At 47.8% G+C, this 25,681-nt stretch overlaps 1 protein-coding gene across 7 annotated transcripts; it reads left to right on the forward strand.

The window, feature by feature from the left end:
* Positions 1-48: 48 nt before the first annotated feature.
* Positions 49-25,681, forward strand: PRPSAP1 (phosphoribosyl pyrophosphate synthetase associated protein 1). Of its 7 annotated transcripts, XM_041408973.1 has the most exons (14): positions 1,043-1,124; positions 2,959-3,068; positions 5,010-5,176; positions 5,904-5,978; positions 7,047-7,158; positions 8,895-8,947; positions 10,607-10,673; positions 15,127-15,299; positions 15,711-15,826; positions 16,522-16,577; positions 17,081-17,226; positions 23,128-23,198; positions 23,866-24,012; positions 24,595-25,681. In XM_041408973.1, exons 8-14 carry the CDS (start codon positions 15,146-15,148, stop codon positions 24,751-24,753), a joined length of 849 nt encoding a protein of 282 aa, XP_041264907.1. In that variant the 5' UTR covers positions 1,043-1,124; positions 2,959-3,068; positions 5,010-5,176; positions 5,904-5,978; positions 7,047-7,158; positions 8,895-8,947; positions 10,607-10,673; positions 15,127-15,145; the 3' UTR covers positions 24,754-25,681. The 7 variants fall into 7 exon arrangements, with proteins under 7 accessions (XP_041264903.1, XP_041264904.1, XP_041264906.1 ...); XM_041408969.1 differs by lacking the exons at positions 2,959-3,068; positions 5,010-5,176; positions 5,904-5,978; positions 7,047-7,158 and adding an exon at positions 49-344 and having other exon boundaries at positions 1,013-1,124; XM_041408970.1 differs by lacking the exons at positions 2,959-3,068; positions 5,010-5,176; positions 5,904-5,978; positions 7,047-7,158 and adding an exon at positions 362-505 and having other exon boundaries at positions 1,013-1,124.

The following is a 25,681-nucleotide window of genomic DNA, read 5'->3' on the forward strand; positions in this document are numbered from 1 at the left end:
AACTAAGCCATTGAGTGCCTGTACCCGTGAGGATTCCAGCGCGGACAGCGGAGCGCCGGGAACGGAGCGATCCCTCGGGAAAGAGGTGCGGGAGCTGCGGGAGCCGCGGGCCGGGCCGATCCTCCCGCCGCCCCCGCCACAGAGCGGGGCCAGAGCGCCGCCGCCGCCGCGCTTCCGGTTCCCCCGCCGCCATCTTCGGCACGGGCACCTCAGCCACCGCCTACACCCCGTGCCTCTCACCGCCGGGCAGAAGCGGGAGGCGCCCACGCTGCGAGCCGCCCTCGTAGCGGCGGGAAGTGTAATTATCCCCCGAGGAGGGACGTTTCTGCCGCCGTCCTCTCGAGGTACCGGCGCAGTTCGGGCAGGCGGTGAAGGGACGCCGTGACGGGGGAGCGCGGCGGCGGTGCCCTCACCTAAGATGGCGGCGGGGGCGGGCTTTTCCCGCCGAGAAGATGGCGGCGGAGGGAGCGGCGCGCTGGCCGGGTGGCGGAACGTGCTCGGCTGGGTGAGGGGAGCGGGATGGGACCGTCCCTCCCCAAAGACCTCCCCTTTCACAGGGACTGCCTACACCGCCACGGAAACCTCGGTCCAGCCCTGCTGCATCACAAAGAACCCCCCCAGCCTTCCTCCCTCAGCTCACCCACACCTTCTCCAGCCAAGGCAGCCCCTCTCCGCCTTGCTCCCCGCCCTCATTTTGGGCTCATCCCTCCCCTGCTGCATGAGGGGTCACTGGGTGGGCGCGGGGTGGGGTTACCCGTTGCCTGTCCACCCCTTTACTCCCCAAGGCAACCGCTGCTCCATTTTATTTTAATAATCGTAATTTCCACCCTCCCGTTCATACTTTGCCGCAAGAATGGACCAGCAAGTCCATAGGTAGCGGAAGGGTCCCCACCCTCCTCTTCCCCCTCCTCCTCCCCACCCCTTAAGGGGCGGTGATCGCGGCGGAGAGGAAAGAAAAGGATGCCACGGAAGCTGTTGTTGCCTTATAAATCTGTTTTTTCTCACTTTCGAGCTCCACGGGGGTTGCATGACTCTTTGGCGATGAACGCGGCCAGAAGTGGGTACCGGGTCTTCTCGGCCAACTCCACCGCAGCCTCCACCGAGCTGGCGAAGAAGATCACGGAGTAAGTTGCCTTCTCTTTCAAGTTTCTTTCTCCCCCATCGCTCCCCTGCGCGGGCAGGAGCCCTCCCGAGAGGCTGGAGAAGCTTCTGGCATCCCCCCGCCTTCCCAAGGCTTCTCCTGCGAACACCTTTGTGGAGATTTTGCCCTGGGAATCCTCAGCAGCTCTGCCTGACCCGGCGATGGAAATGGACCCGCCGCTTTCTCCCTTCTTTGACGTCCATTTCACTGCTGGAAAGGCTAGGCTGCAGCAAAAGCTGTTACTTTTGGGGAGGGAGGAGGTGAAACTTGGCTGGACAAACCTCAGGAAAGCGTTTTTAGTAGGTTTGGGAGATGCTCAAAACTTTCTCGGGCTGCTGACCTTGTTTTCCCAACAGCTTCGGTGCCTGGGGCAAGGGGAGTGTCCATGTGCACATCGGCATAGCACCTTGCACTGACCACAGCGGATTTGGGAGAGCTGGGCAGCCTGTGCTCTTTGGTTCAGGGTAAAAGTCTGCCTCATTTTCTTCAACCCATCAGTTTAGGCAGAATTTGACCTTGTCTTGTTCGGGATGGATGTGCTGGGTCCTGCTGAGTGAAGGGTGTGACAGCTGCCTCCAAAATGGGGCTCTTGGTGCACAGAGCTCTGAGTTTCCCTCAGCACTTGAACTTTGGGTTCAGACTGGGGTAGTCCCAGCTGAAGGGACTGTTCTGAGAAGGGCATCTGTGTGTTGGGCTGTCAGCTTAGAACAGGATCTGGATTTTCTTTCTGCTGTTTCTCAGCTACAGTTCATAGGCAGCTGATCCCAAAATCGAGGGCTCTCAGTGCTAATTTCCCTGCTGCAGGTTACAGCACCCCAATTATCTTTTCTAGGTGTCTGCTGTCCCATTCCCATCTCCAAGGGTGTGCTTAAATTTGAAGTAGGACTTAAGTACAGGTGTGCTGCCACCTTAAGCTATGAAAACACTTTGCTGTTCATCCTGCTCGCTTAATAAATAGTGTTCAATCCTTAGCACAGATTATCTCCACGGAGCTGATTTGGCTGCTTGGCTGGGAGGTGTGTTGGATAATCGTGATGAACTTGTTTAAGTGTGAGCCTAACAGGAAAATCCTTGTGTTTGGGAGTGGAAAGCTTTTTTTTGGCTCATGTATTCTTGCTGTATTTGGTCAGTTCTGTTCCACTTTTCCTGTTCACTTTTCACTGAACTCTGAAATTAATGTATCTCTCTAGAAAAGTAAGTTTTGCTGCAGCAGATGGGACAGAGTTTTAGAGGGCTCATTCTGTTGCATCAACACAGCACAACAGAATTCCCCTGGGGATGAGCTCCCAGTTCTCAGGACTGGAGGAGCAAACAGGCAATCCTTCCTTGCTCTTTGTCTTAAAAATAACTCCCTTCTTTTTAAAGATGAAATGAGAAGAGACGCGGAGAGGCTTCCCCAGGCCATGGCGCTGGCTGGGGTGACGTGCTGATGTTATCCCAGGGATGCTCTGAGGGGGAAAGAAGCATGATCTGGATCCAGAATGACCTCCCTGCTCCCTCCTTGATCTCTCCCCAAGTAAATTCCTAATAGGAGCAATGTGGGGTTTTTCCCTTGGCTCTGCCATCAGTGGATGCTCTGGTGGTGGCAGGAGCACAGCCCTGTGACACACAGCTGCTGCTTAACCGAGGCTTAAGGACATTTATCTCTGTTGTGGGTGCAGAATCTGGAACTGTGCGCAGTACAGATTTGCCCACAGTAAAAAGTCTCCCAAAATTAAAGGTATTTTCAGCATCTAGTGCAGTGGTTTTGCACTGCCTTCCCTTGGGAGCTCAAGGGCTGTTTCAGCTGATCTGTAACACATCCCTTGTTCTTTCAGGTTGCAAAAGATGCGTGGCTGGTGCCTTTCCCCCTGTCTCACATCTCAGCCTGTTCTTTGCTGGGGAGGTCAGTTGCACCTTTAAATAGTGTTGGAGCAGTCTTGCAAGGGTGAGTCTGTCCTCTAATATTGTGCGTTCTTTTTAAAGTTTTTTTTATGACTTTAAGTAAAAGTACTAAAAGAACTTTAAAACAACACACAATATTAGGAGGGCCCCTTGAGACACTTGTCCATCTGGGCTCTGTCCTTTACCTGTAGGTGTGAGCTTAAGATCTCTACTTGAGTGGTTCTGACTTATCCTTTTTAAAATCTCAAGCCTGGAGAGGAGCAGTGTGACACTGACCAGTTTTCAGACACCTGATTTATCTCCTTGCTTTGTTCACTGCAAAACTTCCAGAGCTGCTTTCGTTTCAGGCTCTGAGCATCATGTTCTGGCACAGTTCTGATCTTCACATTCCCCTTGAGCATTCTCTAGTTATGGGACAGTGATTAATGGTCAGTCTTACTTTCACTTTAGGTTTTCAGAGCTTTAGTTGATGGTAGTGACTCCCAGGGAGAGGAGATGGTGCTGGATTATGAGGACCTCATGAAACTTGAAATAATGAAGATGTTAGATTCAGCACCACTGAAACATAAATAAACCCATATATTTACTTTTCCCTTATAAATTGAAGTGATGATTATTTTATTTTAAATTCTTTCCATGACGGAAAGAAAACTCTTGCTGTGATTGACAGACTTGTAACTGTCAGACTTGGGGCCTGATGGCAAGCTGTATTTTCAGGGGAGAAAGATAATTTCTGTGACCTAATGGCTCCTAATTCTGCTCCTTAATGGACCTGTGTGCTGCTGTGGGGAGGGAGATCTAGAAGTCTTTTTGATCTTTAATCCAACAGATGCATTTAGATCTCTCTCTGACTGCAGTGCTTGGCTCAGCAGGTACAAAGATTAGATTCTTCTCACTGCTTATGTGTTTGGCTTGGAGGGGAGTGGTGATTGAATCTTGCTAATGCCTCCCCAGTGCTCCTGCAACTCTGTGATGTGGCATGTGGTACTGTCTCACTGCCAGCCCTGGATGTGAGTATTCCAGAGATTTGCTCAGTTTGCAGCATGGAAATTGCTGGTGATCTGAAGATAAAGCATTGCCGTGAGCCCAAACAACATGGAATTAGGAAAACATGGGGATTTGTGTTTTGACCTCTGGCTGCAGGGAGCTGGGTCACAACGCTAATCCCACGGTGGTGTTTTCTGTGACTGGGTGGGAGGTGAGCCCTGCTTAGGGGGGAGACAGTACACTCAGAGGGCTTGCAGCAGCCTCCCTCAGCTGAAGGAGGATTTCTGGTAGGAAATGGATTCTTTAGATCATCTTGCCAGCACATGAGAAGGTGGCAGAGGGCAGTCAGAGTATCTCTGTGCAGTTTAGGTGGAGCACAGAATGTGGATGAGCAGTTGGGCTCATGTGGAGCTTTCTGTCCTGGCCAGCACAGCTTTAGGGGAAGTTCCTTCACCAGGAGTGGGCTGGTAACAGTAGAGAAAAATCTGCCTGGTGGTTGGGCTGCATGGCTTTGGCGTCGCTGGAACAAGTGATTCTAGTGGCAGATGAGCAGTAGGGACTTTTCTTCAAAGAACCAGTCATGCTGGATGGATGGAGAGAGGCAAAGGAGAGCTCAGATAGTTTTAAGGATATCTAAACAGATTGTATCCAGGAAGCTGCCATTCCCTTTCTTTTCCTGGCTGTTCTTATGCTGAGGGATTAGGAAGTGCACAGCAGAGCTGCCATTGTGCTGGCTGGACCATGACTGATCTTTATTTGAAGATTTGTTAAAGTTTGAAAAGCAGTTCAGAGTCAGGCTGTGGCTTGATTTGACCACAGTCAGGCACAGCACAGACCTTCTGTGCTCTGCTCCAGCTCCTTCTGAGTCTGCACCAGTTCCTGGAGTCTGTAGATGTGGGAAGAGTTGGGAGTTTGCAGAGCTGAGACCAGGGAAAGTGTTTGTAATGAAGAGGATATTGCCAAAATAAAATATAATAATTAAGAGCTTTGTGTGCAGATTTCTCTTCAAATGGAATGTTTGTGCTGTGAGCTGGCCGGAAGCTCCCTTTGGAGATAACCTGACAAATGTCTTGGATTCTGGTCACAGAGGGGGAGAAGGAAACACTGCCTTGCTGAGGGCACTTCTCAGTGGCACTGAAACAGGCTCTGATGGCACAAAATACTGTGAGTACATCTGCCCCTTGAAATTGGATTCAGCTGAACATGGAGTCTCTTGGGCTGCCCTTTGTCTCAAGAGCCTGGTGCAGTGGTTTTTGACAGTCTTCAGTGGAGCATTTTAAAGTACAATCTGATACAGCCTCACAGTGTTTCCTAAATGCTGCAGTGTGTCACTTCCTCATTAAACTGTAGGTGACTCTTGAGCTGTTTGCATTTAGATGTGAATTTGAGACAGGTTTTATAAACACTTTTGTATTCACTGCTTAATATCCTCTTGGCATGTTTTGAGACTGCGGAAAGTTAGATCATCCTTCCTGGGCAGTGTTTACAGAGAGATTCCAGATCAATAGGAATTTTTACTGGCCAGTTGCTCTGAGTAGGTTTTTTAAAGCCATAAAGATTGGGTTTTTTTCTCTTAGATGCTGTCATGCCCCAGAGGAGATGGTTTAGTGATGGAGCTAGTGTGAGGATAGCAGCTCATTTTGCTTGGAGATGTGATTTATCTGCAGGACCTAAAATGTTATTTTTCCCAGAAGCAGCTTTATCTCTGCTGATTGTGTGGTCTGGGTTACCTGCAGTGGCACTTTCTCTGTCCTAGGACAGGTCTGTCTGTGTCTGCAGATGAGTGATCAGTAACTGTGGTAGCCCAGGTTCATGTGATTATGCTGTTAGTCCTGGAGCTGGATGAAAACAGTTCTTGCTGTCAATTCAATTCCTCTATCCTCTCAAGCAGCAACCATTTGGGAGCTTCAGGATGGAGAGAATTTTGGGAGAAAAGATTTGGGATGGAAGAGAAAACAAGGGAGAGGTAAGAGGAAGGGGAAATTTATCTTTGAACTCTGGCTGCTGCCAGGCTGTGTGGTTGATAAGGTTGTGCCCTGCCCTTGACTTCCATGCAAATATCCCTTTTGATAAAAGTCCTCTGGAATCTGGTGCTTCACAGTAGGAGTTGCACCAACAGTCCCCTCTTTATTGTTCTTGACTCAGTCAGGGTTTATCAGACTCCTTCCCTGGCTGATACCTTGTCTAACTGAAGCCTCGAGGAGGGGATTTGGTGCTCTGGGGGAGCTGCCTCTGGATCCTGCTGTGTCTGTGGCTCCTCTGGAGTGCTGCAGGCAGGGCTGATCTGGGACTTTCAGGGGCAGTTTTATCTCATATCCGCTGCTCTTGTTTACTTGCAGTCAACAGTTGGAGCAGAGCTGGGATTTATTGTCTGACTAGAGCTGCTCATTCCTCTAAGTTGGGCATCTGTGTCTTGTTCCTTCTGCTGCTCCCTGCACCTAGGTTTGACAACTGAGCTGTTTTAGTGCCCCAAGCCAAGCTGTTTTAGTTCCTCTTGCCATGGGAGCAAACTTGTGCTTCTGGTTTCTTGTTTCAGCAGCACACAAACTGCATTGCTGCTCTGTGGTGAGTAGGAGAGCACTGGGCTCTGATTTCTGCTGGCTGTATCATGGGATCATGAAGTTGGAAAATCCCTTTTAAAGCTGAGCACAGCTGTTAACCCAGCTCTGCCGAAGCCAACAGTAAACCACATCCACAAGTACCACATCTACATGTCTTTTAAATCCCTCCAAGGATGGTGACTCCACCACTTTCCTGGGCAGTGTGTTCCAAGGCTTGACAACCCTTTCATGGAAGCAGTGTTTCCTAATATCCAATCTAAACCTCCCCTAGTACAACGTGAGAACATTTCCTCTTGAGCACCACAAATACAGTTTTGTTTGCCACCACTTAGCACTGAAAGTGCCGCCTTCCAAGGGGTGTTTTGCTTAGATGAGTCTGGCTGGACTGATTTTGAAGCTTTCCTTCCTGCCATGAGATTCAGGGCTGACTAAGAGCACTTGCACAGTCTCTCCAGTGGATTTCTTTTCCCCAGTACTGAGGCAGGATTGTGCTGTCTGCAGCGAAGTCCAAAGATTGAAGCTGTCTGCACACGTGCCTCCAAGGGGAGCTTGCAAGACTTGCCATGCAGTTGTGGAGGAACAAGTGTGAGTCATTAAACATTTCCCACCACACACTGCTCTGGGGGGTGTGTGTGTATGTTTCTGAGCTTGTTTGGACTCAGATGCCTTAGCAGTGATTAGGACTAAGCTTGGTGGTTGCAAATGCCAGATTATCCTCATCAGGACAGCAGGATCCCACCTGCAAAACTCACCTCTGGTGTCAGTCTATCCCTGAGGTGCCCAGGCTTGCTTATAGTTGACCAGCTGCCAGCTCTTTTTGAAGATACTGAAGGTACTGAGGATGCCTTTGCATTGCAGCTGCAAGTTTTAACCCAGCTGAGCTGAGAGGAGCCCAGCCAGAGATCTGTGAGTCTGGCCTGGGCTGCAGGGGGATGCTGCAGGTGGTCCCCAGGCAGGGCTGGTGACAGCCTGGCATGTCCAGTTCTCGAGGTGGCAGTTCAGTCACCAGCCCAGCCTTTGCAAAACGTGCTGCCAGACACTTGGTGGGGAGGGTGTGTGTGCCAGAGACGTGCTTTGGAGCCAGCTAAGCAAACACATCCCATGGCATCCGAGTGTCTGTTATCTCAGCTGTCCCAGGCACACTCTCCAGGCCAGCTTCTAGCTGGGACCTCCAGCTTTGGCTCACAGCTGAGCCCGGCAGTTGCTGATGGGACAGAAGCCTGCCAGGGTAGCATTGTGTTGCTCTTTCACTGCTGAAAGCACAGATCTTTGTGACAATTGAAGTGCAGGGCCGAGTTAGTGGGTAAGGAGATGGAGTGAGACCAACTGCTGAAGGCTGTAGACCAGAAAAAAAAAAACAGCAGAAGATATGGACTCTTCTATTTAGAGTTAGTCCTGATCTGCAGAATTTTGGCACATATCCAGGTAAATACAGTACAAGTGCAGGCAGGAAACTGCTGCCACAGTCAGCGTGGTGAACAAAGGTATTTTTCAGGCATAAACTGTTTCCTAATTCATTGTGTGGCCAAGGCCATAGAGCAGATCCTGGGAAAGGAGGGAATTGCCCCACTCCATCTCATTTGGCTGAAGCATCTCCACTGCTGCAGGGTCTCTGAGGCTCTGGGTTAAAGCACAAAAGCCTTTAAGTACTTACTAATGGATTGCTTGTCAGTACAGTTAAATACTGAAGTGTCACCTGAGGGAAAAGTCTGCATTTTGGAGCCTTTTAAAATGCTCTTCAAAGTGAGTCTTTGTTTTGTAAGAAAAAAATTAAAAAGAGAAGGAGGGTGACTAATCTTTGTTGCAGATTTGATATTTGAGATAAGTAAGGAGTTATTTGATAAAATAAAAAAATTGAAGTTAAAATCTCATTAATCATTTGAGTTATTTCAGAAGGAAGGTACAAGGAGGAAAAAAAAAAAAAGGAAAAGAGGTGGGAGTCAAAAAAAGTGACTCAGGTGCCATTAATTGAGTCTGAGTAAATCATTCAACTCTAGTTGCACATCAGACCTGCCCAAGGGGGCATTGCACAGGCTGGCAAGGTGTCCTTTGCCATCAGGAGTCACAGCCTGTGGTCAGTCACACAGCTTTGGGTGCAGCAGTGACCTGCTGCAGAGCTGTGTGTCCCAGGGCCCTCTCAGGGACATCAGAAGGAAGGAGACCCCCAGGGAAGGGCAGGATGTAGTTCTGCAGCCTGGCTGGCTCTCTCAGCTCCCTCTTGGGCAGTGCTGTGTTTTGGGGGTGTGTAACGTGGTCCAGTCCTGCTTGGCAGCACCAGCTGCTGGGTTCCTCCATTTCTAATGACCTTTCTTTCTTTCCAGGCGTCTCGGTGCTGAGCTGGGGAAATCTGTGGTGTACCAGGAAACCAATGGAGGTAAGAGAAATCTCTGCTATTTGCAACTCTTTTGAGGTAATCTTAGAAATGCTGGGTAACTCCATTGGGCAGAGCTGTCTAAGAAGTGCAGTGATTCAGCTGTGATGTTGCTGCTGCTCCTGGCACTGCTAAACCTCCATGGCTGACCTTGGACAAGGCAATTAAACATGTTTCTTGTTTTCCCTGGTTATCTTGTTTGTCTGCCCATCTGCAAACTCTCCTCTAGAGTTCTGCTTCAGGTTTTAGCTGCTGCCAAATCTTCTATGCTTCTATACTGAGCAAAACATCTCCAGATTTAAAAGTAGTGCCTTGATTTTTCAGTGTCAGCCTTCTGAGCTTTTGAATTATCCCTTTCTTTCAGCCCTTCTTTGCCACACGGAATTTACAGCTGCCCTTGCTTTTAAAAGTGCAAATTCATGGCTGTGCTGGGGAAAATGCCTCTTGGAGGTTGCTTTTGTTTTTAAGGAGGCTAACACTCTGCAAGCGTCCATTTTCAGAGGCTGGGCTAAAACACAAGGATATTGGCCAGCAGAGTTCTGTGGCCAAGAGTGATTTACTGTTTCAAGACCTCTGATACCTTGTTTGCAAGAGAGAGTAGAACCAGAGAGCTGCTACAGGCTAGAGGAAGGGGTGGAGGATTTGTGGTGCTGCTGCTGTTGCAGCTGAATGGGCCTCGCAGTGGGAGAGCTGCTGTGGTTATGGTTGGGCTGGCTGGTGCATTCCTGCCCGGGAGAGCTCGCTGCCCTTTGGGCTTGGTTTTAAATCAGGTTGCTTGCTCTCAGGTCTGAAGTCGTTTTTCATCACTGCACAGCAAATCAGTCTGCTCTCAGCAGAGTCCTCTAGGGTTACTGCCAGGCCAAGGCAATTGGACTTGGAATTCCATAGCTGAGGAGCTGTTTCTCTCCTTTTCCTTACCCCTGCCCTCTAGCTCATGACTGTGTGGGAAATGAGTGGCTGAGGCAGGCACCTTGGGAAACCTGGAGTCATTGCTCTGGCTTTGCAGAGCTGCTCCAGGCTCAGCTGCTGCATTTGAGTCAGGGACTGCAGGAGTGGTGCTCAGCAGAGACCCAGACTTCCAGCCTGTGTCAGTGTTGGAATGTCTTGACCTTGACAGTGAGACTGACAAGTTCTTGCTCTGAACTCGGTGCTGCTGGTGTTGCCTTGAGCTCTCCAGCCAGCATGGAGCTGATCTCACGGTAAGCTGAAAGAGCAAAGTGCAAAAAGTGCTGAGTTACCTTCTTGGAAGCACTGAAGGTTGTTCTGCCTTGGGTGGTTAATTGCTCACTAATGAATGTGCTGTTGACAGCTCTCAGCACTCCTTGGAAGCGTGAAAAGGATTTCTCATTGAGAGTTAGGTGAATTGTCTTCTACATTTTAAAATTCTAATTTCTAAATTCTAAAATTCTAAATTCTGTAAAAAGTAAACAGCTATTCAGCCTGCTTTTGCTTTGTAAATACAGTTAATTCACTGGTAGCTTATGCCAGCTGTACCCTGCTCCAACCTTTGGAAAATCCACTTGGCTCCTCTGTACAAAGGGCAGAGGAGCGAGTCCTCATCTGCCCTGACCAGGGGGCAAGGTTGCTGCTACAACGTGGTGTGTTGTCACTGTCAACCTGATGTTTGGAAACAAAACTGACTCTGTTTTCCATCCTTTTCAGAAACAAGAGTTGAAATAAAAGAGTCTGTCCGTGGGCAGGATATCTTCATCATACAGACAATCCCCAGGTGAGGCACTTGTGGCTCAGTTTTGCACCTGGGATGTGCTTTGAATACCTGGATCAGCAGATGGTTCAATGGTTTGCTCACTGTAAACCAGCACAGCAAGCAGTGGAACTCATGCAGTGTGGTCATTGCTCTGACTTAGATGAAGGCCTCACATAGTGCTAAGCTGTTAACATTCCCAGGGGATTGATTGCAGCACTGAGATGCTTCCCATCAAATAGCTGGAGTGTGTCACTTGAGGCAGGAACAGGAGTTTCAGATGGTTTCCACTGAGGCATCCCTGCTCTGTGTGTTGGTGGCCTTTCAGGCTCAGCTGTTGGGTGATTTCTGACTGGCATTTCCATCCCAGGATGGGTGATTTCTGACTGGCATTTCCATCCCAGGATGGGTGATTTCTGACTGGCATTTCCATCCCAGGATGGGTGATTTCCTCTGCCTCCCAACCACCAAGCAACAGAGCCACCACCAAACAGCAGCTGCTGCTTTCATTGCAGGCTGGATTATTCTTCCCCTTCTACTGTAGTGATGTGAAACTTACCTCAGGTGGAAACCCATAGCCTCCCTCGTGTGCTTTGACAGTTTGTGATGATGGTGAGCCTTTTTGGGTTTTATTTTGGGCTGCTCTAGGCTTGGAGTAAGAGAAGTGCTGCAGGTAAGCAGGGGGCTAGAAAACCATGTGTAACCCCAGGAGCCTTGGTGCCTGCTGGCTCAGGAAGAGTAATGGGATAGCAGTAGGGTGAAGGGAGTCTACAAATAAATGATGACTTCAAATTGACTTACTGTGAATAATGGAGGTGCTGTTTTCAGAGATGAGTCATTGATATTAACAAAACAAGGACATTCCTGCTCTGATAGCTTTTTCCAAGTTGCCAAGTTCTGCTTAGATTTTGGAGATCACAAGAAGTAATAAGTTAGCAGAGCTCAATTTTAGCTCAGAAGTAGCAGGGAGCAGAATTGCCTGGATACAGACTTTTTCCTTGCTTGCCAAAGAAATGGAGCCCACTGAGAATTCAAGTTCACTTCCTCTGTGAAATGCTTGGCCTGTTGCAGAGAAATCAGTAGGACTACTAGACCAGTTTACTCACTTCTGGAATTCCTCTTGCAGGCAGAAACATGTTCCTAGGGCTCATCTCTCTCCAGAGAGATGCCCCAAGTGTTTCCTCCCTCAGGGAGCAACTAAATCTCTTCAAGATGAAAACCCCCTGCTGCAGGATTATGTTTCGGGTGAATGGTGCCACTGTGTTGCCCCTTGTGAAGGAGTTCTCTGGAATAACTTGTAACTGGGAGCTGTGTAAACATGTAAACAGATCAAGTGTTCAGAGAGCTAACTCAGAGCATTAGGGACAGGAACAGTTTTGGGAAGGGAAAACCTCCCCTTTGGTTTTAACTTGTTGATCCCCTTGTTTTTCCATTAACTGAATTCATTGATTTGGGCCAAGAAATGGATCTTTTTTAGACAGAATGTTCAAGGCCCTCCAGGTGAGGAGCCAGTGTTGTGCAGCCAAGTCATCTTTCATTCCTAAACTGCAGCTGTGCCTTGCTGCATTGCTAGAGAGGACAGGTTCAAGGACATCTCAATTTTGCAGTGGGTTTCAGGGAGCTTTTCATGAGAGTCAAAACAATAACTGTGTGGCATAATCTAAGAATAGGACTTCTACACTCAGTAGTGGTTTGAAAAGAAAATATTAGGACTTGTTAGCAGAGAGGGAAACAACCTTGTTATGCTGCAATGTGAATTCACAGTCTGCATCTTAAATGCACAGAGATCACAGAAAGACCTGAATATTTGATACAGGCTCTCTGTCATAAAAGCTGTACCACAACCAAAAATAAGTGACAAGGACAGCTACCATCCAAGAATAGTGTGTGGACTGGCATTTTTGTGAGGGAAAAATCAAATAGCTCAAGTTTAGGGAATAGAAAAATGAAGGAGATGGTGATTTTGTGATACCCTAAAGGCAAAGGAGCCTTTTAATGCCCAGTGTTGTTGCTGATTGTTGCAAAGTCCATGGAGAGTGTCACATAAAGTGTTTGCTTAGCCCCCCAGAGCAGGAGTGTCCAGGGGTGGCCCAGGCAGAGATAAGGAGCAGCAAGGAAGGCTCTGGTGTGGTAAGCAGGGTGTGGGATAGCTGAGCTGAATCTGAGTGTCCTGCTATGAGCTGCCAGCCCTGTGTGAGGTCTTGGCTCAGCCCTCCCAGCAGTAAGTAGCTGAGCATGGCTTCAGGTCTGGAGATGGGGAGGGCAGCAAGGAGCCTGGGCTGCTCTCTTGGGTACCTGTTTTGGAGATGCTGGGGCTGGGCTTCCTCCACCAATGTCATTTTCCCCAGCTGGTGCCCTTGGTTGGGGTCAGTGCCCCTTGCAGAGGAGCAGGTCAGTGATGGCTCAGCATGAAGCCATCTCAGCCCACCCACCCTGGGCCCTGCTGGAGGGACAGACATGTCCACCTCTGCCTAGTGCCTGTGCCAGCTGGTCTGCAGGAGCTTCCCAGAGTCCAGCTTGGCATCCTGCTTGAATACTGGGAGAAGTACCCTCCTTGAATAACTTCTCCATCATTGTGGCTGCTGGTGTCCTGCAGCAGCACCAGGACTGCTGGTGCCTTTTGAAGTCCCACTCTTGTTCTCTACCTGCTTTCCATATGAATATGTATGGATTTTCAAAGAGTAAGTTGAAAAATAATGATGAAAAATACGAAGTTTCTCAGATGAACTTTAAATAGGCTTCGGTTTGACCACTTTGTTTTTATATGACACTGATAGTAGCATCTTTTTCTTCTCTCACAGCCCCACTGGCACAGCTAAATCACCAAAGGGAAGAAACAGTTCTTTGTTGTCCTGTGTGGCAGGGGGCTGTGTTTTATGTAATTCTTGGCTGAGTGCTCCAGAGCCAACAAAGCTTTCTTGTGTGTAAATGGCATTGTGTGCACAGGCTGCCGGGGCCAGCGGGACAAAAGAGACCCAGAGCCTCACAAAAGAGGAGGCACAAGTGGAGGTTAATTTCCAAAGGAGGGGAGAGCATGGGGAAATGGAAATGGTCAGAGGTTTGTCATGGGTCATGTCTCTGGGCATTTGGAGAAGCTGTCTCAGGAGGAAAACAGGGCTGAGCAGTGTCTGGGTAATGTCCAGAAAGCTCTGCAGAGCTTTAGGCTGCTCTCTTTGCTGCTCTGCTGCTGTGTGGAAAGATGGCCCAGTCAGCCCCTGCCCTGTCACCGTGGGCTGCACAGCTGAGCCACTCCAGCAGTGCCCTCCTGACTGGGCTGGGGACGTGTGTGTCACTGGGGGCTGTCCCTGCTGGAACCCCCAGGCAAGGGGGTCTGTGTTGCAGGAGTGCCTGTCCTGCCATCTGAAGCACGTGCTCTTCAGTTCCCAAAAGTTCTTGAGTCAGCCTGTGGTGATACAGACAGTGTCTCTTGGTGTTGGCCTTAAGAAATAAAGGGGAACTAAGGGCTTAGCTCCTTTCTCCATCCCAAAATTAATTAAAATGCAGATTAATACACTCCTACCAGGCCACTCCAGTCATTGTGGGGGAGCAAATATTGTGGGGGATATTTCAGTCTCATGACCAGTGACAGGACTCAAGGAAACAGCATGAAGGTGAGTCAGGGGAGGTTTAGATTGATGTCAGGAAAGGGTTTTTCAGCCAGAGAGCTGTTGAGCACTGGAACAGGCTCCCCAGGGAAGTGGTCACAGCACCAAACCTGTCTGAGCTCAAGAAACATTTGGGCAACACTCTCAGGCACAGGGTGGGATTGTTGGGGTGTCCTGTGCAGCACTAGGAATTGCACTCCAGATCCTGATGGGGCCCTTCAAACTCAGTATATTCTATGATTTCTCTGCCTAGCTTACTTTTTTGTTTGGTTGTTTTTTCTTTCAAGAAACAGTCCTTTAGCATTTCCTGTCCTGTTGTTCCTTCCATCTCTAGACAAGAGTGTGGAGATGCTGATGTCCACTAAAGTGCTATATCTGGAGCTTGTACTGCTCCAATAGCAGTAGTTCTTAAGGCAGGAAAAATAATCTGCCTTACACTGTTAAAGAGGAAAATACCCTAAGAAATCCAGTGTAGATAAAGTTATGTTAGCTGCATGTGTGCTGCTTCTTTAAAAGACTATTTTGTTTCAAATTACACTGTATCAAGTGACATTTGTTCCCAAAAAATTCTATAAAAAGCCTTTTCTTTTGGATTATGGAGGGAAATCATCATACACCTTATGTTAGTATATAAAATCAAATTGCAGTCCACAGCTCTTTGGTGCTGGTGTCATGTCCTGTATGTGTAAGAGTTGATTGTAATTTGTTGTGGAAGGAGCTGTGTGGCTGCCATCTGGGTCTGGCATACATTAACCTGAGATGTAGCATTATTTCCTTGGAATTTTGGTGTGGGATGATCTGGGTATAAATGGAAAAGGAGTTGCATTGGAAAAACACCTGCTAATATTTGGAATTGCGTTCAAATCTCCTAGAGATGTGAATACTGCTGTCATGGAGCTGCTGATCATGGCCTATGCACTGAAGACTTCCTGTGCCAGGAACATCATTGGGGTCATCCCCTACTTCCCCTACAGCAAACAGAGCAAAATGAGGAAGAGGGGCTCCATAGTCTGCAAGCTGCTGGCTTCAATGCTTGCCAAGGCAGGTGAGTGTCCCAGGGAGCAGCAGCGCAGCAGGCTTGGTGCTGCTGGGCATCCCAGAGGTCATCTGTCCTTCCATTCTCCTGGTTGGTGTGGGGACGTGTTGCTGAGATCTTGAGCCACACAGGGGGAATTGATTTTCTTCAGCTTTCTTGTGTTTCTTTGTAACTTGCACCTGGGAAAGTGGCCTAGAAATGTTACAGTGAAATACAGTGTCAGCCCAGTGCTGTGGCTTATCACATGCCTGTTTCTCGTTACATCTGTGGAACTTTCTGTGTTAATCTGTTTATGATTCTTTTATGACATGGCATAATAGTCTGAGTAATAGCTAAAACAGTCTGGAAAATGGAGGTGTTGAAGGAACTCCAGCCACGTGGGAATATTTTCAATAAATTGTTGTCTTTTTTGCCCCTTAGGTTTAACACACATTATCACTATGGACCTTCATCAAAAGGAAATCCAAGGCTTCTTCAGTTTTCCAGTAGACAACCTGAGAGCATCCCCTTTCTTGCTTCAGTATATACAGGAAGAAGTGAGGTTACTCTAGTTCTGTGTATATCAACTTGTCTGAACTCATTTTAATGTGATGGCAGCATTGAGGCTCTGCTTAAGTAGAGGTGGTGGTGTCAGTCTAGGTCAATCCTTCTGTTAATGAATTCTTTCTCAGGGGGGTACCTATTGCATGTTTCATGGAAAGATGTTACACTTCTCTGATTGGATAGAAACTGAACTGCAGCACAAGCAGGAGAGGAGCTTGCTCTCTGTGGAGTTAGTGCCATTTGAGAGATGATACTTGTGCCTCTGCCTCTAATCACCTCTGAAATCCTGTTAAACTGCTCCGCTTCTCCCTTTGTGCTGTGCTGGATTTCTGTCTGCTCTGAATTATTGATAGACTTTGTCTTGGGCTGAGTGTAGGAGTGCTGAGCACAGCAGGGCTGGGAGCAGGGCACGGAGGTTTTATTCTCCATGTGCAAAAGATGGTGATTTATTCCCACATGGTGAGAGCAAGGCTTCCCCATATGGGGAGGGTTAAACATAGTGAACATTCCCACCTTTGCAGAATACACAAATACTGGTGTTGGAAGCAAGTGCAGTTGCTCTCTAGTTTCTTGTCACAGAATTAAAATTTGGTTATGGGGAGGAGGTTGGGTGAAGTTATTCAGCCATGTGTCAGTTACTCCCTAGCAAAAAGGTCTTTTTTATTAATTAACTTTTTGTCACATCCAGATTCCAGATTACAGAAACGCAGTTATTGTAGCCAAATCTCCTGGTGCTGCTAAAAGGTAAATAAATGCTTTGCTAGCTGGTTAAAAGTTACTTGGAAAATACCTGAGCTGGTGGAAAATATACCAGGGAAAGTATGGGAGGGTGGCAGATGGATTGACAATCTGGTCATAATCCTTTTGTGGCTGGAAGTGGGATGGATGTGGTGCAGATAGACAGCTGAACTTTGTGTTCCCACCCCTATGGGCATAAACTCTGGCAGTCTCACTGAAGTGGTTCACCTGGGGTTCACCTTGCTGCTGCACTTTCAGCAGTGTCTGACCATCTCAGAAAGCATTTCCAATGTGGAGGAGCACAGGAGAGCCTGTGGTGGAGCCAAGGGGTAGAGTGGGCTTTGGGATAATAATGAGGAATGAAGAGTCACATCCAGTGAGGTTTCTTGCAAGAAACAGCCACAGAGGTGCAGCCTTTGCTTGCTGTTGGTGTGGGAGAGACTTGCTGCAGTGGGCTGTGAAGCAGCATCAGCCCAGCACCTTCCTGAGGGGCTGTTTTTGTCTTGCAGGGCTCAGTCTTACGCCGAGAGGCTGCGGCTGGGGCTGGCTGTGATCCATGGGGAGGCTCAGTGCACGGAGCAGGACATGGATGACGGGCGTCACTCCCCTCCCATGCTCAAAAATGCAACTGTGCATCCTGGCCTGGAGCTGCCATGTAAGATCAAGCTTCTCTGCTTACCTTTGGGGGAGGAAAAAAAAGTTTGGTGGGAAATTTCTGTTGGTTTATCTGTGTGGATGTAACCAAGCTAAAGGCAGTTAGACCCGTGGAATTTTTTTCATAGAAAGGTTGATATCAGTGAGTTGTGGGAGAAGTCACAGGGGAAGGTTTTTGTTTAACTCCTTCTGGCCATGCAGAGTATTTTCCACTTGGCTGTGTCTGCTCCACAGTGTTAGACTGACAAACCTCTGGTAAAGGTGGTGCTTTTAGTGTTCAGCAACAGATTTCCTTGAGCTGATGAAACAAGGGAGATGTAAAAGTGTAAGTAATGAGATAACAACCACTGAGACAGGCTGTTGGCTCCATTGGGTGGGGCAGGGCTGGTCTTTGTCTTCCCCTCTCTGTAGCCATTGTTACTACTGGAAATCTTCACCTTGGCACCCAGATGATCATATTCCAATGTCTGTTTTGACAAGGTTTTGAGGTTTGTGTGGTTGGGGTGAATATGTTCTCCAAGAGCATTGTTGACCTGCTTCTGGAGCTCTTGCCATTGATTTGGGAGCAGAGAGCAGAAGAAAAAGAGGAAACTTGTGTTCTGGGAAATGCCATCCTCAGGGTTGCTTGTATTCCTGCAGCAGTCAAATACCAAGAGTACAGTCAAAATCCAGCTCCCATTTGGGAAGATTTTAGCTTTCTAGGCAGGTGGTGGCAGGACAGAAATTGGGAGCAGGAAGGTGGCTGAGAAGTGCCCGTGGGAAAGGCTGTGTGCTGCTGTGTGTGGCAACACCAGCAGTGGTTTGGGCTACTGATAGTCATCTAATCTTTGGAAATTTAGGGAGAACATCCAACCAGTTTGTGGGCAGCTTGTGGAGGGGAGGCAAATAAGACTGCAGGCATTTTACATCACCCCAGTTGTGTCTCACTGGAATACAATCAGTTAAACAGTGCTTTTGTTGCTGGTGAAACTCCTCTGGGGCCTTGGGGCCAGGTGGGGTTTGGCAATGAAATTTGGGACTTTATTGTTCTCCTTCTGACAAGGGATTTTTTTCCATGCCTGTCCAAGAAAGCAGGAATTTGCATGGTTATTCTTCACTTTCTCCCTCCCCTCCTATTCTGGAGAATTTTGTCCTCCAGAGTGTCAGTAGCTGACATTTGTCTGCTGCGGAGGAATTGATGTGACTGTGTTTTTATTTCCAGCCATGTCACTTCAAAGAAGCTCAGCTGTGGAAGGTTGTGCTGCTGGAGAACCCTGTAAATGGTTGTTCATACAGAAATGTGCCCTTGTCCAGTTTAGTTGTGAATCCAATGGAAAATTGTTTTCAGTCCTCAGCTATCCATACACAAACTAATTTGCTGTGTATCACCATGTTCTTATTTTATCTCCTGCTGCACAGACTCAGCACTTGACCAATGACCTTACATCCCAGCATGCCTAAGTCACAGTGTAAAAAGCTGTGGCTTGGCAGCTCTCTGTCATGGGCTGGATTGTGGGGCAGATTTGTCCCAAACTCTCAGTAGAAGTTGCTTTTCTCTGCAGTTTTCTAACCTGAGAGATACCTGATTTTGAGTGAGCTGGGTTCTGGAGGTGCAGAATTGAGGTTATCCCTATTTAAAAGCAGTCTGTAAATTCTGGTTGTGTCACAGTCTCTGCCAGACAGAGGTGAAAGTGCAGCTGGGATGGCAGTGCTGTGTGTCTGTGCTGACCCTCTCTGCTGTGCCTCATTTCTTGTCCAATTCAGTAATTTGAAAAGCATCTTCCCACCTCAAAAGTCACATAATTCCAAACCCTCATTCAGCTCTTCCTTCCTGATGGTGAAATCTCTGAGGGCAGAGTGTAGCAGTGTTCAGCTGTGTTGTGAAAGGTCAGACACGTGCTGCTGCTCAGAACTGGATATCCCTAACACCAAAACTGTCCCCAAACCCTCCAGCTGTCAAAACAAAAGCGGTCTGTGAGTCTACCTGGCTCAGCAACCAAACCTGGGCCTGGCAGGTAGGAGCTTGGGGATGTTCCTGGGGAGTGGCTGAGACTTCTTGTGGAGCATCCCACTCTGGGCTACAGCCAGATCAACGTGGAGCATCCCAGACTTGGCAACTGAAGCTCCAGACAGTTGTTTTAGAGCCAGGAGAGAGGTGAAACCTGTGCTGGGGAGCAGCCCCAGAGCGTGGCTTGTGCTCTGTGCCATTCTCCATGGGCTTCCTGGTGAACTGGCCAGGCTCCTGTGTCCTGGCATGCACCTTCTCCCCCTGTTCCAGCAGGGATCATGTGCCTCCAATTAATGAGTGCTAGGCAGTGTAATGGCTTATTTATTGTCCTGTGAGTGTGGCCTGATGTGATATTCTGATTTCGTAGGGAGCCACAACAGAAAAATGCCAGAGGTGCTTCTAATTGCACTTAAAATGCTTCACTGGAGTGGCAGCAAGAGCCCCCAGCACTGCAGCCCCTGAAATCAGAGCCTTGGAGACAGGATGTCACTCCAAGGTTATTCCCTTTGATTGTGTGCCTTTGTGTCTCAGAGCTCGCAGCTGGCTCGGGGCTGTGCCTTAACAAATGCATGGGGACTCTTTGCCCGTTTCCTGGAGAAAAAGAGTGGAGCACCATCTGTTAAATCATTTCAGTGGCTTTGGAATTCAGTACTTTGTACAGAGAGCTAATGGCCTGCTCGAATCCCAGAGCCCAGCAAACTGCCACAAAGGGAGCTTGGGGGGGAAACTGGAGTGACCATGGGTCTGTTCCTACTTCCCTACCCCCATCTTGCCTGTGTTTAGGCTGGGCACAGGGGTGTTTTCTGTCCTTCCAAGGTTATCTCTACACAAAACAGTTCATTCTTGAGCAGCCTTTTGCTCCCAGGCTCTGTTGTAAATGCAGCATTACATTTCTTGGTGATTGTCACTTTAATTTGCACTGTCAGCCCCAAAAAGAATTTATTTTAGTATTTCTTAACCTGTTTTTGACCACTTAATTAAAGCAACATGTTTACACACCTGGGAATGTTCTTTCTTAGTGCCAGTGATCCTGCCTTTAACATGTGGTACTTTGGTGTATATTATGCACATCTGAATGAAAGTGTTCTTTGATATTCTTGTTTTATAAAGAAATGGTGGTTGGTCTAGTTTTTTCTCTTTTATTTTTCCCCTTCAGAAGCTACAGATACCACAAGCATCTTTTCTTACTCTGCAGAAAAAGTCAGCAACTCTTTAAACCAAACTTGTACATGATCCAAGGGGTTACACTGTGCAAAAGTACCACCGTGGCTTATTTCTGTTACCCTCTTCTGCCTGCAAACATAGAGGGTTTGTGTCTGGGAGGAAAATATTCTTTTATTATTTGAATCATTTTTCAAGGCTACCTCCTCGTAGCAGTTCTGACTTGCACATCTTGATATGTTCAAAGATTTTGAAGAAGAAGCTGGCTGCACTAACCCCTTCTCATCACCTTGGAGCAGTTGAGATTTGATGTGGTTGTGGGTAGATCTTTAGCTTGCAATTTTTTTTTCTTTTTTTTGCAGAGAAAATTGAACAAGGAAAAGGGAGAACATCTCTTTAAGATCCGGGTAGGTCGACACGTTGCCTACCATTCTTTAAAAATAAACCAAAATTGAAATACAGCTTTTAAAAAACAGACAGAGATGCAAAGCACTGCTAATGTTGCTGGTTGCCATGTTAGCCTTTAAGCATAGCAAGGAATGTGTCTGCTTCCTTCATGGAGTAGAAGGATACTGATTTGCTGAAACTCCATATCTCTGTGAGTAAAATAGTGCTGAATTTCAGCTCCCCAGGCCTGTTCACCATTTGTATAGTAAAGCTTCCCCTGACCTGGCTGTTGTAAACAGAGATGGCACTCATCAGTGGATACACACAGAGGCTGGGATGGCAGCCAGGTGGATCCTTTTGATACTTCACAGCTCCCACCAGGAGCTCTATTGCTGTCCAGACTAGACAGTAAACTCATAACTAATCTGAGCAGGTCAGTAGTGTCTGTAACTGAAATTTATGATCTGCTTATCTCTGGTGGTGCTTAATCTTCGTTTATTACAAATAATCTTCCTTCTCATAAGAATATTTTTCCTTCAGGATTTAGACGTGACTTTGCATTTGATAGGAGACTCAGAAATAACCATGCAAGGGAGGCTGAGGAATCTGAGCCATGAAGAGCTGTTGATTAACTCTTCAGTCCAAGGTAGCTGTGACTTTAACTCCAAAACCTGGCAATGAGTGATAGCACTTTGGGCAAAACAGAATTACTGGACACCTTTTATACAGTTTTGGTAGGTTTGTGGAAAACCAGCCTGTGGGGTAGGTCATGGATGTGAAGAACAGCTCTACACAAGAATCTTCGAAGTTGTGGTGCTTAAAATTGCTTTCATCATATCCCTCATTGTGAGTCATTCACCCAGCTGTGCTTGCACTCTAAACATTCCCAGGCACTGATGAGATATGGGAACAGTACTGGATCATCCTGATGGGCAGGATGAGGAGTTTGATGTAAGACTCTTTTGGTGAGGAGAGCAGAGATCGATACTTAGACAGGCTTTTTGGTGGGCAATGGCTTGTGTTCTCCTGCTGCTCAGGTATTACATTGAAGTAGATTGTCCTAAAAGAGAAAAATCTTGCTTTGTCTGAACTCCTTGAGGCACTTGAGAAGCCTCTGTGGCTGGAATCCTGGCAAGACCTGAGCTTACAAAAGGAGGGGCACCAAGTGCCTTGGTAGGATACTTTGCACTCACTGTGGAGGGTATAAAACAGGGCTGTGGGGTGTGGAGGTGGGCCAGGTAAGTGTTACAAAATGCTGGAGGTGCCTCTTGGTTCCAGTGGTTAGATCAGCCCAGATTGTCAGCTGTTGACACAGGTCTGCCCACCACAGTGCCCTTTCCATGCTGGAGGTTTCTGTACCTGCACCCCATGGCCAGTGGGAGGTTTGGCAGATGGACAGCCAGTCCCTGGCCTGTACTGGAGGTTGGTTGCTGTTTGGTGCAAGTCTGAAGGCTGTGTTGCATCTGGACACTCTCAGTGCATCTCAGTTCAGGTCTCTGGTATTTTCATGATGCTGCTGGAATTTTGGCAGGGTGTGGTTTTGCATGAGCCCTGTCAGTGCAAAAGTAGTGTCAGGAGGGAATGGAACCTTATTTCCCAGTACATCTCTTCACTGTGTGCCAGGTAGCACAGCTTGTCAGTGTATGCTTTGATCCAATTGCTGGTTGCACTGAGCTTGTTGAACTGAGTTTCAACTGGATTTTGTCCTACTCTTTCCATTAATCCACTTAAAAATAATCAGCAAATTTGCTTCTGCAAACTTCCTTAAGCTTTCTTTGCCTGAGCAGGTGGTATTAAGGTTCTTACACCCTCTCAAAGACCCCTCTGTGTTCGGTGATGTGAGAAAGCAAATGAGCTGCAGTGCAAGTCTCTGGTCCTACAGATGATTTACTGAGTCCAAGAGGTGAAAAGCTGCACCCTGTAAAGCACCTGCCCTTTGAGGCCCTTTGAGAGGTGCTGCTTGGAAAAGCCCATTTGGTGTTCCCAGTCATGGAATGGACCCTTTTTCAAGTGCTGTGCTGGAGCACAGAGAAGGTCACTGATATTGCCCATAAACCAGGTGCTGCTTTGTAACTCTCCTTGCACAGGGGTCTGTTAGAGAGTTGGAATTTCTTTCTGTTTCTGAGGTCACTACAAAATCCCCACAGAAACAGAATTTCCTCTTTATGAAGCAGTGCTGTTCATTTGAGGAGAAAAACTATGGTTAAATGAGAGTTTCTCACTTAGGTGGGTGTAAGGATCATGTAAAGCACGTCTGTGTCTGCATCAATATAAGATGTTGAATGGTTCAGCCTCTTGTCTGGTGGAACTGTTGGAGTTTGACTCAAGCCTGAGTCACCTGGACTCTTTTTTTCCCTTCTTCTTTAGTGATGATGGCCAAGGAGAAACCGCCAATAACTGTGGTTGGAGACGTTGGAGGAAGAATTGCCATCATTGTGGTATGAGTGTGAGGGGAACAGGTGGGGGGTGGCTTCCTCACAGCATCTTTGCTTCAGCTGTTCCATCCCTGAGGGTCAGAGGGATGGCTGATATAGGAGTGGGAATGTGTTTTTTAGACACTCTTTTCTCCAGTGGTGCTGATGGCTTTGATTATTTCAACTTTCTGTTGAAAACCGTTTGCACTTCAGCTCTTTAATCCCTAAAATGTCCTTGCTGCCTTGATTCTAAGTGTCATGTGTGTCTGCAAGTAATGAATAAATCCAGGGCACACAGAGAAAACTCCTGAAGTGTTAAAAAACCCCAAACAGAAAACTTGCCAAGCCTCTCTTACTTGCTATGCCATGCTGCAGTGTAAGTAATCAACATGCAGCTCCTGCCCCACGGAAAAATACGACTTGCTGATGATAAACTGAGTGCATGTGCAGGGGCTGATTTGTTTCCAAGACACAACATTTGTTCTCCACACTAGCAAAAGGGTCATTAAACCAGGGAAATAGCATTCACAGATTAGTTGTCCACGTGGCTGTCCTCACCAGCAGCTGAAGTAGACAGGGATTCTGTTTTTCATCTGTGTGCATGGCCAAAGCTGCAGTAGCCTGCAGATCCACTCCTGCCCTGCAGGCTCTGTAAACTTCTGGTTTTGATGTTGTTTCTGTTTCTGCTCAGGATGACATCATTGATGACGTGGAAAGCTTTGTAGCTGCTGCAGAGATCCTGAAAGAGCGTGGAGCCTACAAGATTTTTGTGATGGCTACTCATGGGCTCCTGTCAGCAGATGCCCCCCGTCTCATAGAGGAATCCTCCATTGATGAGGTGAGTCTGCTCTCCAGAATGCAGAGTGGGGGCTGGCACCAAACATCACAAATTGATGTCCTTCCCAAGGCACGTAGCTTATGTCTGGAATTACTCATTTAATCAGGTGCTTTCAGTTAGCTGGTTCTTCACTGGAACACAAAAAAAAAAAAAGTGTCTGTGATTAATACTTGCTCAGATCAGATCTGCTTCCATACTCTCTTTTCTCCCTAACAAAAATATTAGTCATCCCTGCCTGGACACTTCCCTCCCTGCAGCTGGGGCTGTGTGGATCTCACTGTGCAGCCCCTCTCCCCAAGCTGGTCAGGGGCTGCTGGTACATGAAGAGGACAGGATTTCAAACTCAATAATAGATCCTGTGATCTGAGTGGGCCCATCAGCCTGCTGGAGAGTGCTGGCTATGCCTGTCCCCTCAGCACACTGTCACAGAGGGGAGACCTTTTATTTTAGTCTTTTTTCCTAATGTGCAGGGAGTTCTCCCCCTGAGCTGTGAAACAGCAGCACACACCCCTCAGGCTGCCTGCTGAGGGAGGGTTGAACGTTCCAGCAGCACAACTTCCTTTCCTTTCTGGCCCTCCATAGGTGGTAGTGACCAACACTGTTCCTCACGAGGTGCAGAAGCTGCAGTGCCCCAAGATAAAGACTGTGGATATCAGTTTGATCCTCTCGGAGGCCATCCGGCGAATCCACAACGGCGAGTCCATGGCTTACCTCTTCCGCAACATCACTGTGGATGACTAGACCTGAGCCTGCCCCTCTCCTGGATTCACAAGAGAAGGAAATCTGCATGGAAAGGCAATACCATAAAACATAGGCATAACACAGCTGTTTATTTTTGTAGGAGTGTTGAGGTTTTCAGGGTCTTGAGCCGTGAGATCTAATAGAAAAAAATCAACCTGACCAGCACTTTACAAGTCAATAGAAGGGGCCACTGGCAGTGGGGGGAATTACACCTTAATTATTGAGAGAGATGGAGAAATGAGGTGGTGTTGAATTTTTAAGTTCCTTTAATGATTTTTTTTTTTTAGTGTGTTTTTTCTTGCCCTGTAGGGGCAGAAAGAAAAGCTAAACAGACATAGCTGTCAGCTTGTGAGAAGGGAACAGGGACTGCTCATTGCTGTGTGGGCAGCCAGAGCAGCCTCTGGGGTTGTTTCTGCCTGTGTCTCACCCCAGAGCACAGAAGGGAATGTTCAGGCTGTGCTGCTGGCAGAGCTGAGCCAACAGCAGCTCCGTGCCAGCTCAGTGGCCTCTCCTCTCCTGCACAGCAGAGCAGGGACTTTCATCAAAACTAAGTTAGCGGAACATCCCGAAAGGACAGCTTAGGGCACCCCATTGGCAGGGCTGCTCCCATCCCTGGGTCAGGGAGCTGGGAACAGGCTCACGTGTGTCCCAGCAGAGCAGGGAATGCTAGTTAATGTGTTGGCCTTTTCATTTTGCGAGCTTTGGATCATTTTTGCTCTTCAGTGACGAATCTTCAGTGAGGGTCTCGGTCCTCTCTGGAACACTTGTCTGCACTGCAAAACTAGACGTGATTTTTGGAGTTGCCTGGGGCTGAGTTTGTGGCAGAGTCTTGTGGGGAAGGGAAGTTGGAACAATATCTGCTTCTAATGCAGCTGTGCTCTCCAAAACACTAACACTGAACCTGCAATAAAAAGTATAAGATTTTTCA

Source organism: Onychostruthus taczanowskii, unplaced genomic scaffold (genome assembly GCF_017590055.1).
Source record: "Onychostruthus taczanowskii isolate IOZ18803 unplaced genomic scaffold, ASM1759005v1 scaffold30, whole genome shotgun sequence".
Taxonomy (NCBI): domain Eukaryota; kingdom Metazoa; phylum Chordata; class Aves; order Passeriformes; family Passeridae; genus Onychostruthus; species Onychostruthus taczanowskii.

Excerpts from the sequence above, each read along its gene's own strand:
- PRPSAP1 (XM_041408968.1), top strand. The coding sequence starts at position 961 with ATGCCACGGAAGCTGTTGTTGCCTTATAAATCTGTTTTTTCTCACTTT. Across the intron at positions 8,948-10,606 it reads GTACCAGGAAACCAATGGAG|AAACAAGAGTTGAAATAAAA; the intron begins GTAAGAGAAATC and ends CATCCTTTTCAG. Across the intron at positions 15,827-16,521 it reads TTCAGTATATACAGGAAGAA|ATTCCAGATTACAGAAACGC; the intron begins GTGAGGTTACTC and ends TGTCACATCCAG.